The sequence below is a fragment of the Vulpes vulpes genome, chromosome X (assembly GCF_048418805.1).
Source record: "Vulpes vulpes isolate BD-2025 chromosome X, VulVul3, whole genome shotgun sequence".
In the NCBI taxonomy this organism is placed as follows: Eukaryota; Metazoa; Chordata; class Mammalia; order Carnivora; family Canidae; genus Vulpes; species Vulpes vulpes.
In genome coordinates this window covers 50,232,755-50,246,779 of record NC_132796.1, presented here as the reverse complement: position 1 = coordinate 50,246,779, position 14,025 = coordinate 50,232,755, and the positions used below count along the sequence as shown (strand labels likewise).

The window sequence follows — 14,025 nt, the reverse complement described above, 5'->3', positions numbered from 1 at the left end:
TGCCCATGTACACAGGATTTTTCAACCCGTAGCTGCTCTTAATGTCAAGGCATCTGCCTGTAAGAGTAGCCTCAGTTCTCCTCACTTGGACAATGAGCAAGAAATCTCTTAGCTAAGCTGCAAGACAATTTATAACATCCTCTTCTTAGGTTTTCCACTTACACATGGAAAATCATGTGCTTCAATGAACAACCTATGCAATGAGTTGAATCACAAAAACCATGCCTCTGAGGTCCTATTCAGAAAAAAAGCTGACTCCTGATTATGGCCTCCCTTCCTTTGGCAGGGTTTCTGAGCCTAGCATTGAGATACTAGAGTAGGAGTGAACCTTTAAGGTTGTTCAGTCTAGAGCCCAGGGGAACTAGAACACAGGGATCAGGAGAAATGGGCAAGGGAAGAGGAAAGGAAGTTGCTCCCTCAGAGGGAGGCTGGAAAGAGAGCAAGGAAAAAAAAATACAGCCAAGTAATGGGAAGTGAGAGATGGCCTCCCACAATCAACGCCTTCTGGATTCTCTCGCACATTTGGGAAACTTTCCATTTAGGCTCTAGTGTGGCGCACCTGCCCCTAGAGGCCGGGCCTGGGGAGCGAGCTTGGGGCAGGCTGGGAAAGTCTTGCTTGGAGAGCCACCGCCCTGGCTGGGTGGTGAGGAGATCGAAGGGAGGAGTCATGGGGCGAGAGACGGAAAGACTACATCTCCCAGGCCACCACGCTTTCCAGCTGGAGTCCTAGGGCGCCGACTGCTCCCCAGTTTCCGTAGGGAAGCGCCAGGCTACCACAGCTATTGTGCGTAGCGATATCGCCCTCCTCTTCCCTCTCGGGTGTCTAGGAAGCAAGGCTACGTTTCATTGCTGCCCGGGCTTAACCCCTCTGGCTCCTAACAGGACAGCAGGCCGGCTCCCTTGAACCAGGAAGAACTCTTGGGAGCAAGAACACTTTGGTAACGCAATCCCAGGGTGCGAGGAAGACAGTTGAAGAGGGAGCCCGAGTACTAGGACTCCGCACAAAGGTTCGCTGGGGCGGGGCGGCAGATCTGGCTTTAAAAAGGGGGAGGGGATAGTGCAATCAGGGTTGCCCGCGGAGTTCAGCAAAGGAAATCTTCAGCTAGCTCGGGACGAGGAGCTAGCAGAGGAGGCTTCCAGCCCCAGCGCCCACCCGAGCCTACACCCTGGGCCGGCCGAAGTGTCACGTTTGCAATTGCTCGGGTAGGATCCCACTGGTCTCCGGAGGCGAGCTGGACTGTCAGGGGGAGGCAATGCCTTGGGGGCATGCTGCTTGCTAGGCGGAAACCCTCCAGGGACGGACAGTATTAGGTAGCTTTCCGTGTCACCTGAAGCAATTGCCGGCCGCCCGCTTCCGGTACAGACCAACCAGCTCTACCCGGGAATCTCTACAGAACAGGTACTTGTCCTCCAAAGGGAGGGAGGCTACGAGTTTCCCAGGCGGGTCCCGCACGCAATTCCTGCCATCTACTCCGCTCTACTGTTCGGCTGATGCTCTTGGTCTTTGTGTCTTTCTTCTCCCCTCGCCATCAGAACCATGGGGCATCCCCCGCTGGAGTTCAGCGACTGCTACCTGGACAGCCCCGATTTTCGTGAGAGGCTCAAGTGTTATGAGCAAGAGCTGGAGAGAACCAATAAATTCATTAAGGACGTGATCAAAGATGGCAACGCACTTATCAGCGCAATGAGAAGTAAGTGGAAGGCTTCGATGGATGAGCCGGTTCCCTGAGCCAGCGGCTCTGGCTCTGGCCTTTAAGCTCTTCCACACTGCAGGGGGACAGGGCGGTTCAGGGTGATTCCCAATTCAGTTCTCTGAAGCGAATGTGTTTCTGGAGCACTTCCAAAGTGGGCTCAAGTAGAAGTGGAAGGTGGTGGCTATGACTAGAACTTTAGTGGCCTTGACCTTATGAGACGGGATCTGTACCTGTGCCAAGAACCTTCTTGCTCTGCAACTCTCCTAACTTGGCAGATTGTTGTTCTGGAGGGATAATTTTCCTATGCTGTTGAACATGTTTAGTACTCATGTGTTGGGTGAGGAGACATTCAAGCTGACCAAGAAACTGCCATAGCACCTGCTAAAGAAGAGAGGTTTGAGGCCGGCAGCTTGAGTAATGCCTCTGGTTGCTAATGGATGAGTGTGGGGGCAGTAAAAAAATTTCCCTATATCAACTTGTTTTCTAAGGAAAGCACCTTTGCCCCACTGATTTTTTCCTTTAAGGTACTGAGCTATGGTTTTGGTTTAGAGTCATTCTAAGCTCAGAATTATGGGATGGCCTCACATGCCACTGAATTCTGCTTGGGGGTGAAACAAAGACCTGCCTAGTACCTGGCAGAAGGAGCCCAGCCCCCAGGGAGCATACTTTAGGGTTAGGGTTAAAAGCCACTGATTTGGAGAAACCTCACCTAGCTTGGCTTTCCCAGTGATCACAGCTGACAGCTGTGGGACCCTACCCCCCTTTCCCACTGTGTGGAGTTTTTATTTCTGCTAGTTGGCAGAAGGCTTGGAGTAATAGAAAGAATAATAAACATTCTCAACAAGAGTGCAGGCAAGCCAGCCCTTTGTGCCAAAGTATATACCCAGAAGAATGGAGGATGGCGATTGGGTGGAGTGATAATTTTTTTTTCTTCTTGGCTGAAAAATGATTGCAAAAAATAAAGTCATTGGTCATAGTCACTGGTAAATATGTCCTGTGTGTTTATAGATTTGTACTGAATGGATTTATCCCCAAAACACTGTGTCTAAGTCCAGTGTGGGGACCTTCTTAAGGCAGATGCAGAGCAGGGAGAAAGGTTTGGGAGTGCGGTGGTAACTGCTACCAGCTGGCATTTTTGTGCAGTTCTTTTGATTTGCTCCTGGGAATCTGCTTTCACTGCCAGTGTTGTCTGCCATTTCGCTCAGAATATATCAATTGTCCAAGTGCCTGGTGGTCATTTGATTGAGTTTGATTATTTAGTGTTTTGTTGTATTCTGATCCAAACAAGAGTACACTCTTGGCAGCATCTTAAAGAATGGGTATTTGAGATGCTGATTCTTAGAGACTTATAGGTGAGACTTTGGGGGTGCGCTGCCACTTAATAGAATTCATTGAGAGGTTCACAATATGCAGGTTGTGTCACAAAAGTAGTTAGAATGGTTGGGGGTTCATTGAAAGGGATTGGGGAGAATGTTTGGAATTTAAAAAATTTTACTTATTATGATAAACTGTTTGGTGTAGTAGTTAGATGTAGCTCATCATAAGCCCCAGGAAGGGAATGGTTTTGTGAAGTGTATGGTAAGCTGAAATTGTTTGTGATGGGAAGTTACCGGGTACAGAGAGATTGAGATTTTTAAGAAAATATAAACAATTCAATAAAAACACTTGAGGAAGGGTAGATTTTTGTATGCGAAGGGCAAGTTGTGGTTCTTACTCTTTCCTTCTTCTCTGAGACGGAACCTGGTAAGAGTCAACAGTTATGCAGGCCTAAACCTTTGCAGATGGCTGGAATATCCAAGAAATTTTTTGGCCCATGGGACTTCTTGATATTCAGGGTGGTTTTCTGTTTCTGAATATACATAGAAAGTCAAAAGAGGGCAGGGAGGAAATAAAATCCAGCAGCTAACCTACACTCCGTTTCTTTCCTTTAAGTTGCATGATTCTAAAACATGATTAGGTAGAGGCAAAGGCGGGATGTTCCCCACTGTCTTGACCACAGTAATGTTTATACTCCCACTCAACAACTTTTTGAGAATGAGTGAGGAAGCAAAACAAAGGTATGCTCTTGTTTTGTGTGGAGGAAACAGGAAACTGGAAGTGGAGTTAGAAGCCCTGGCTTCACCATCTTGGGATAGGATGGCACAGATTGCTGACTTCATCTGTTAATTGAGGGTAATCAGAACCATCTCACAGGGTTGTTTTGAGACTCAAAGGAGTTAATGGTTTATGAAAATGTTGTAAATGGAAACAGCTAAATGTAGAAAGTTGTTGATAATACATCTTTAGGCTGATAATGTATTTGCTGGTTACTGTATTTTTCAGTAAGTTTCTGAAGGGAAATGAATAAGCAAAAGTAGTTGGAAACATTTTTTGCTGTCATCCTATTGGAAAATGTCACTCCCTACATTGGCATGTCTGAGCAGTTAATTTTGTGTTCATGTGTGGGGATTCATTTTGGCATTTGGAGTCTGGCATTAAAGTCAGAAAGAGGGACACCTGGGTGGCTCAGTTAAGTGTCTGCCTTCAGCTCAAGTCATGGTTCCCGGGTCCTGGGATCCAGCCATACTTGGGGCTCCCTGCTCAGCGGGGAGCCTGCTTCTCTCTCTCCCTCTCTCCCTTCCCTGCCTGTGCTCTCTCACGCGCTCTCTCTCAAGTAAATAAATAAAATCTTTAAAAAGAAGTCAGAAAGAATGATTGATACCTTTTCATTTAACTTACTAAATTGACTGACTAACAAATCAAATGGCTCATATTTCTAGGAACTGATGAAACTTGGTGCATTGTGCTGCAGAAACTAGTTGCAGTTTTTGTTAAAGCTGTTAGCCTAGGTGGAACTTGATTTCTACCTTTGTCCTGGTAGTGTCTGATTTTGTACAGAGTACCAGATAAGGTTTAAGTCATAGCTTTGTGTGATAACTTATTCATTAAACATTGGTCCCTATTGAATATTTAGATTTACTTACATCTGTGCTCAGAGGTAGTTGATGTTATGAACAATACTCAACATTTCTCCCTTGGGGAAGTAGTTGATTTCCCCCCTTTAAATGTGATCTATTTATAATTGTTGGAATAAAAGACGATGATTATAACTTAAACTAGTAGAAAATCAAAATGCCATGACTCTGAAAGGTAAACAGATTGCCTGCTTTTCTCTGTCCATTGTGTTTACGCTGGCAGTTTTGGTCCTTGATATTATTTGAATATTTTCTAAGCACTCAGGTTGAGTATTATTCAGAACAAGTGGTATGGCTCCTGCCTATATCACAATGTAACACGATACATCTGATAAATGTTATATATAATTCAGTGAACACATACCATTCATTCAGTAAATACTTATGCACATACTGTATTCAGGCCACTGTTGCCCGGGCTATCACAGATGTGGCAGACTTAGTCATAGATGGATCTTGCCTTCAGAAAGTTCCTAGACTGGTAGGAGAGAAAAGACATGGGTAGAGATCACTATCATGTAAGGTGGTAGATGTGGATCAGAGCCACAAGAATGGAACAGGTGGATATTGTGGCATGTGACACTAGCAGGAGAGCTCATTTTATGGTGGGAGGACAGGGAAAAACAAAGGATGAAGTAGCACTGGAACTGGGCAGAATTAATACTTATTGCTTGTTTAACTGTTCCCGTGTGCCAAGTACTAAAATATTATAACAGCCTTAGGAGGTAAGGATTATTATTCCCATTTTGTAGATGAGAAAATTGAAGTTCAGAGGTGTTAAGGAACTTTCTCAACTAATAAGGGTGAGAGTCTAAATTAGAACCCAGACCTGAATCTAAAGGCCCTGCTTACTTTTCTGTGTTGCACTACATTCAGGACAAGGCATTTTGTGAAGTAGGAATGACATAGAGGATGAAAAGTGACAGCAGATAATTCAAGTCATCTACAATATATAGTGTGCAGGAAGGGAGTTTTGGGAGATGAGATTGGAATGGAAGGTTGTGGCCTTGACTGTGCAGGGACCTATTAAGTACTTCAGATTTTTCTTTATAGATTGGGAGTATTAAAAATATTTTTGTTAGGAGAGAGGAATGGTTTGAGCTGTGCTTCGGGAAAATTCATCTGAGAATTATATGTAATCCCACTCAAATATCTGTGACTTTCAGAAGTTATTTGGCAGCCTTAAATCCCCTTTTTAAAAAGATTTATTTATTTATTTGAGGAGAGGAGGGGCAGAGGAGAGTCTTAAGCTGTCTCCACATTGAACACAGAGCCCTTACACAGGGCTTAATATTATGACCCTGAGATCACCACTTGAGCTGAAACCAAGAGTCCAGTGCTTACCAGACTGCACCACCCAGGTACCCCTAAATTCTCTTTGATATATGGGACTCCTGGGTGGCTCAGTGGTTGAGAGCATCTGCCTCTGGCTCAGGGCGTGATCCCATGGTCCTGGGATCAAGTCCCGTAACGGGCTCTCCTCGAGGAGCCTGATTCTCCCTCTGCTTATGTCTCTGCCTCTCTCTCTGTGTCTCTCATGAATAAATAAATAAAATCTTTTAAAAAATTCTCATTGATATAGCTCAGAGGTCAGCAAACCTCTTCTGTAAAGGGCCATATTTTAGGCTCCGCAGGCCATACAGTCTCTGTGGCAATTACTTAGCTGCCATTGTTGTGCAAAGACAACCATAGATAATATGTACATGAAATGAAAGTGGTTGTGTTCTAATACAACTTTATTTATTGGCATTGAAATATAAATTTCATTTAATTTTCATATGTCACGAAATATTCTTCTTTTGAATTGTTTAACTGTTTAAAAATATAAAAACCAGTCTCAGCTTGACTACGGGAGTGAGGCATACAAAAATAGGCAACAGGTTGGGTTTATCTCACTGGTAGTAGTTGGCAGACCTCTGATATAACTAGTTAACCTAAAAAAAAAAAAAACTAAAATGCCTAAAGGGCTTCTTATTGGTAAGGCAATGAAAATACCTAATAGAATATAATGGTGTATTTCACGTTCCCGTCAACTAGGTTTAACTCGGTGTGCTATTATGCCTGATCTGGATTCAGAGATTCAAATGCTGACAGAGGCAAAGGAAAAAACAGAAAAGTATAAAGCTGTTGGATATGGGTTAATAGGGCTGAAGAGATTGGGGTAAAAAACAGCAGCCTCACCCCATTCAAATGGTCTTTTTTTTTAATGTTCTAACTAAATAAAATACATTCACAGTCTATATTTAATCAGTTTGCAACTCATGAATTAGATGATCTAACTCTATTAGTCTATGAGTCTTGGACTCTAGTGGGCTAAGAAAGTGAAAGGCAATAGTCTCCAGATAGAGATTTCTCTGGGAAAGCATTACTGGGCACTGTTAGCACATGAGCAGAGGCAGAATGATAGTTTAATGGGAGAAAAAAACCCTAGACATGACAATTAGACACCTGGGTATGGTTCTGTTACTAATGGAATTGGTGACTGTGATAAATCATTTTTCTGGGGCCCCAGGGCTACTTTATAAAGGTAGGGGTGAGCAGGAGATCTGTAAGCTCACTTTCAGCTCTAACATTCCATGGTGGGCTTTTTTTTGTATTACATATTGTAGTTTAATCATTTGTGAAAGAAATGATTGACTCAATTATAGGAACTTATTTTATGCCTACATAAATTTTCACATTATTTTGGTGTACATGTCAGCATTAGTTAAATAGACACATTTAAAGAAAAATTTTAGTCTTTTGAAAACTAAGGATAACATGCTTTATGTATGTTTGTATATATAAAGCAGATACAAGAAAAAAGCGTACACATATACATGTACAATCACACATACATAGGCTATCTGGGACTAATCAAAATTTATGTTTTAAAAGAATACAAAAGAGAGGTGTCTGGCTGGCTTAATCAGTACAGCATGTGGCTCTTGATCTCAGGATCCTGGGTTCGAGCCCCATGTTGGGTGTAGAGATTACTTACATAAACTTAAAAATATTTAAAAACATAAAAATATAAAACATGCATTCTGTACTAAAAATGTACATGAAGTCGATAAAGTAGAAATCATATAAGTTGTATAGCATTTATAACCTAGTCTTAAATTCATTAAAAATGTCACTTTCTTATATCCTATACTTTTTAAAAAAGATTTTAAAAATTTATTCATGAGGGACACAGAGGCAGAGGGAGGAGAAGCAGACTCCATGCCAGGAGCTCGATGTGGGACTTGATTCCGGGACTCCAGGATCACAGCCAAAGGTAGACACTCAACCACTGAGCCATCCCAGGCATCCCTTATCTCCTATACTTTTAAAGATGAGAGTTTTAGATGTTTATCATAAGGTGACCTTTTGGGATATCTGTTCAGTTCTTGCTTTGGCAACTTACTGTCTGGTAAGTGCTTACCTGGAAGGATTGTTTGATTCCATCTGTGAGGCAAATTTCTTTTTGAAGATCCTCAGTGGGGAGCCATCTCTAGCTTGACACAGAGAGAACCTGGTTGCTAGTTCCAACTCTGTCACTAGCTTGCTGTATGACATTGAATAAGTTTTTAGCTTTGTGAGCCCAAGTTTCCCCATTTGTAAAATTAGAGTTTTGGTCAGTAAGCCATAGCATTCCTCCTGGTTTTACCATTCTTTGTTTTCTAGGCTGCAACTGCCTTGCTCAAATAGTAAAGCAGCCTAAATTGATTCTGTTACAAACTTTAGAGCCAATTCACCTTTACTCTGGAAAAGTAGGCAAAGGGAAAATCAAACTGATATGTCCAGCATGAGTAGATGACTTGAATCGTGCTAACTTATCTGATTATCTTCTTAATGAATGCTTCCTGATGCCTTTTCATTCTGTCCTGAATAGCTCTATAGTGAGAGAGACCGAAGCTTTTAATCCCTTTGGGGTGGGTGTAGTGTCATGGTGTGCAGGGAGTAGTTGGTGATAGGTATCTTTGTCATTATTTTGGTGATATTTAATTAGTGCCTTGGAATGCATGGATTATTTTAGATATTCTCCAAAGTCGGATCAATGTAATGAGTATGTCATACGGTACTGTTGTTAGTAGGTATTAACCAATATCAAAGGGAATTTGGTGGAGGCATTATTGCCATGTTCATTGAAGGCCCTCAGAAGACCAGATTCCAGAGTCTAAATTAGTTGGACTAATAGTACTGTATAGACTTGGGTGGAAAAGTAAGCCAAGCCAGCCTTTCAGTGTGACCATTTAAAAGACATTTTTTGTTGGGGAAAGGGGAATGGTTCTGGGATGGGATAGGGAACATTATGGCTTGACCTGCTTGTTAAGAAAAAGGTTTCAATCAGAGTTAATAGTGATGAAAGAAAGTAACTTTTCGGCTTAATTTTTATAATCTCACTTGTTAAAGCATAGCCACAGACTTTTTTATTCTGGCATCTGTTTCTCTAATCAGTTACTATAGAAATTTTCTAAAGCCTAGGAAGGTCTAGTAAGAAATATGGTTTTCCAGGGGGGTACCCTGAAAATCTTGAGCTGATGTTTTTGCTAGTGGGGTAGAGGGCCTTCATGATGCTTTATTGGGCTTGCATTGAGTGCTAAAGCCTTGCTCAATGTAAAGGCAATTCAATTTAATTCAACATGTATTTGCTAAGCACATATATGTGTCAGGTATTATCCTGGAAATTGGGGGAATAATGGTGAATAAGGCTGCTAAGGGCTCTCCCTCTTGGAGCATACATAAAACATCTGATTGCTTGTTTAAATAATTTAATTATAATTGTGAAAAGAGCAATGAAGAAATTCAGGGTATGATGTATATTCTATCACATGTAATAAGGAAGGGCTTTGTGGGGGAGGAAAGGGAGCTACACCATGGGGATGTAACTGGTCATAGGAAAAAGAATCAATGAAAAAGGAAGAGTTCTGAGGTCAAAACTACCTGTCTTACTACCCTTAGTAGGTAATGGTCCTAGTTAATGGTAGTTAATAGACTCTTCAAGTGAGTTGAGATTTTCTCAGAAACAGAGTATTGTATATCTCATGGGGTCTTCAGGGAAAATCTAAAGTACCTACTGTCTCCTTTTATGAGTATATTACAAATATTTTTGATAGCACATGAACATGGTATAAAATTCAAAAGGTACAAAAGGCCAATAAATCTTCTGTCTCCTTTTATGTACCACTTCCCCAGTTTTCCACTGTAGAGGCAACTGATTAGTAGCTGTTTATCTTTTAAAAAGACTTTACCCCATTGCTTCTTTTACCTTCTGCTTCCTCAGGAGTGTGATTCATTGTAGGCAAATTTCCAGCCACACTGGGGCAAGATATTTCTTTAAGATTATGTTTGGGGGGGGGATGGTAGATTAAATACCTCAGAAAATCAGCTCTGTAAAAGCCAAAAGGACACTGGCAAAAATTGTCAAAATTAACTTTTTTAGAACTCTGGAAATAACTGAAAGGCTTGCAATAATCTAAAGAGTGTTTATTGGTGAAAGATGTTGAAACTTTGTAGCAGCAGGGTTTGTGGCATTTTAATTTACCCTGCCTCCTTTGCCCTTCTACATAGCTTAGGGGTAGTTTTGAGAACCAGCAGCCTCATAACCACATTAGCTGTGAGAAACAGCAGTTTTAGCAAAGGCTATCCTTCCCTTTTAGGGAAGAATGAGTTTGTAGCTACTCAAGAACTCACAAACTCAGAGTCTTGACACTATTTAACCTGTCTCAAGGCTACCTAGAAAAGCCCCATTTATAGGGCTTCTCCTTACTTGCTTGACTTAGAGCTAGCTAAGTGAGAAAAGTTCTGTCTCTAGGTGTGTTTGACATTACAGCTGCCTGAGGTGCAATACCAGTAGGATAAGCAAAAGCTTGGCCAAAAACATGAAAGGAAGAAATGGAGAATGAGATACCTATTGGGGGCTTTGGAAAGTTCTTAAATATTCTTGGAGATCTGGAAGGCCACACACATGCCCAGAGCCAGAGCCCTCATAGGGCTCTATTTTCTCCCCTATGGTGGAACTTGAGGCAGAGTTGTAAGCTACCTGGTTGAGTGTTGAGGGACTGTTTTGACATACACACAGAGCCCCTTGGTAAAAAGATGAAAGTCTTAATGGTTTAAGACATTTAAGAACTCTTCAAAGTCACTAGATGGTCACTAAGAGATATTAGTGGTAAGGAATGCAAGGAATACAAACATTACAGAAACATTCCAAGAAAGACACTAAACAAAGCAACATCAACAACAACAATAACAAAACAACAATAGCAATAAAATCTGTGGGTCAGAATCTGATTTTCAGAGGTACCACATTATATTGCTTAAAATGCCCAATTTTCAACAAAAAATGATCAGGCATGCAAGAAAAATTATGGCCTATATGCAGGAAAAAAAGCAGTCAGTAGAGACTGTCTGATGTGGCCTAAATGTTAGAATTTAGACAAAAATTTAAATCAGCTAATATAAACATAGTCAAAGAACTAAAGGAAGCCATGTCTAAGACTTAAAGGAATGCGTGAGAACAATGTGTCAACAGAGACTACAAAGAGATAAAAAATTATCAAAAAACAAGAGAAATTCTGGTAATGAAAAGTAAAAAAGCTGAAATGAAAAATTCACTAGAGAGATTCAATAGCAGATTTGATCTAGCAAAGAAAGAATAATAGAACTTGAAGATAAGTCAACTGAGGGATGCCTGGGTGGCTCAGTGGTTGAGTGCCTATCTTCGGCTCAGGGTGTGATCCTGGAGTCCTTGGGATTGAGTCCCACATTGGGCTCCGTGCAGGGAATCTGCTTCTCCCTCTGCCTATGTCTCTGCCTCTTTCTCTGTGTCTCTTATGAATAAATAAATAAAATCTTTAAAAAAAAGAAGATAAGTCAATTGAGATTATCTAGTTTGAGCAAAAGAAAGAAAAAAAATAAAGAAAAATGAACAGAGCCCCAGAAACTGTGGAATACCATCAGGTATACAACATATGCATAACAGAAGTCCTAGAGAAGACAGATTGAAAGGAGGAGAAAGAATATTTGAAAAAATAATGGCCCGAAACTTCACAAATTTGATTAACAATAAATCTCCAGGTTCAGGAAGCTCAAAAAACTCCACATAGGAGAAATTCAAGGAGAGCCATACCTAGATACATTATAGCCAAACAGATGAAAACCAAAGACAGAGAATCTTGAAAGAAGCAAGAGAAAAATAATTCACTAGGTACATGGGATCCTCAACAAGATTAAAAGCTAATTTACCAAGAACTGTGGAGACCAGGAAGTGTTGAGCTGACATATTCAAAGTGCTGAAAGAAAAATAATGTCCACTAATAATTCTGTATTCATGAAAACTATCCTTCAAAAACAAGGGAGAAATTAAGACTTTCTCATATAAACAAAAACAAAAACTGATAATTTGTCCCTAGCAGACCTGCCCTATAAGAAGTACTGATGGGAATCCTTCAGAATGAAATGAAAGAATGATGAATGGTAACTCAAATCTGTACAAAATATGAAAAGTACCAGTAAGTGTAACTACATATGTAGATATCAAAGACAGCATAACTGTCTTTTAGTAACTCTATTTCCCTACCTAATTTAAATGACAACTGCATGATTCAATAGTAATAAAACTGTGCTGATGAGCTTATGATACATAAACAGGCAATACATATGACAATATAGCACAAATCAGAGGGGAAGAAGCAATTACACTGGCACCATGTTTCTGCATGCTTTCCAATTTAAGTTAAAATTAATCTGAACTAGTTTGTCTTAAATTAAGATGGTAATTGTAATCCTGAGGTGAGCCACTAATAAAATAACTAAAATTATATATAAGTGAAAGAAACAAGGGAATTAAAATACTACAATAGACAACATATATTTAACACAAAAGAAGACAGTGGTAGAGGAATAGAGGAAACAAGATAAGACATATAGAAAATACATGGTATACATAAATCCTGCCTATCTGTAAATATATTAAGTGTGAGTGGAATACACATTGCAATAGAAAGGCAGGAATTAGCAAAATGGATAAATTGATTAAAATCTATACTATCTTTAAGAGACACATTTTGGATTCAAAGAAACAAATAGTTGAGAATAAAAGGATGGAAAAATATGCCAAGCAAACAGCAACCAAAGAGAGTTGTGGTGGCTTTAACAATATGAGACAATGTAGATTTACTATTATTTTTTAAATTTTCTTTTATCTTTTTGTATATTTTTTATTGGAGTTCGATTTGCCAACATATAGCATAACACCCAGTGCTCATCCCGTCAAGTGCCCCTCTCAGTGCCCGTCACCCAGTCATCCCGACCCCCCGGCCACCTCCCTTTCTACCACCCCTTGTTCGTTTTCCAGAGTTAGGAGTCTCTCATGTTCTGTCTCCCTCACTGATATTTCCCACTCATTTTTTCTCCTTTCCCCTTTATTCCCTTTCACTATTTTTTATATTCCCCAAATGAATGAGACCATATAATGTTTGTCCTTCTCTGATTGACTTACTTCACTCAGCATAATACCCTCCAGGTCCATCCACCTCGAAGCAAATGGTGGGTATTTGTCGTTTCTAACGGCTGAGTAATATTTCATTGTATACATAGACCACAGCTTCTTTATCCATTCATCTTTTGATGGACACTGAAGCTGCTTCCACAGTTTGGCTATTGTGCACATTGTTGCTATAAACATCGGGGTGCAGGTGTCCCGGCGTTTCACTGCATCTGTAAATTTGGGGTAAATCCCCAGCAGTGCAATTGCTGGGTCATAGGGCAGGTCTATTTTTAACTCTTTGAGGAACCTCCACACAGTTTTCCAGAGTGGCTGCACCAGTTCACATTCCCACCAACAGTGCAAGAGGTTCCCCTTTCTCCACATCCTCTCCAACATTTGCTGTTTACTGTCTTGTTAATTTTCCCCATTCTCACTGGCATGAGGTGGTATCTCATTGTGGTTTTGATTTGTATTTCCCTGATGGCAAGTGATGCGGAGCATTTTCTCATGTGCTTGTTGGCCATGTCTATGTCTTCCTCTGTGAGATTTCTGCTCATGTCTTCTGCCCATTTCATGATTGGATTGTTTCTTTCTTTGCTGTTGAGTTTAATAAGTTCTCTATAGATCTTGGATACTAGCCCTTTATCTGATAGGTCATTTGCAAATATCTTCTCCTATTCTGTAGGTTGTCTTTTAGTTTTGTTGACTGTTTCTTTTGCTGTACAGAAGCTTCTTATCTTGATGAAGTCCCAATAATTCATTTTTGCATTTGTTTCCCTTGCCTTCATAGATGTATCTTGCAAGAAGTTGCTGTGTCCAAGTTCAAAAAGGGTGTAGCCTGTGTTCTCCTCTAGGATTTTGATGGAATCTTGTCTCACATTTAGATCTTTCATCCATTTTGAATTTATCCTTGTGTATAGTG

The 14,025-nt window shown here is 40.6% G+C and overlaps 1 protein-coding gene across 8 annotated transcripts in view; it reads left to right on the top strand.

Annotated features, from left to right (window-relative positions):
- The first annotated feature begins 253 nt into the window (after window positions 1–253).
- The window catches only part of OPHN1 (oligophrenin 1), a 575,184-nt gene continuing 561,412 nt past the window's right edge, over window positions 254–14,025 (top strand). For 2 of the 8 annotated variants that reach the window (XM_072744551.1, XM_025986821.2), the window contains exons 1-2: window positions 254–1,399; window positions 1,534–1,691. In XM_072744551.1, the coding sequence (XP_072600652.1) occupies window positions 1,538–1,691 (154 nt within the window). In that variant the 5' untranslated portion in view covers window positions 254–1,399; window positions 1,534–1,537. The remainder of the gene's footprint in view (window positions 1,400–1,533; window positions 1,692–14,025) is intronic. The other 6 variants (XM_072744552.1, XM_025986822.2, XM_072744553.1 and 3 more) reach the window with 5 other exon arrangements.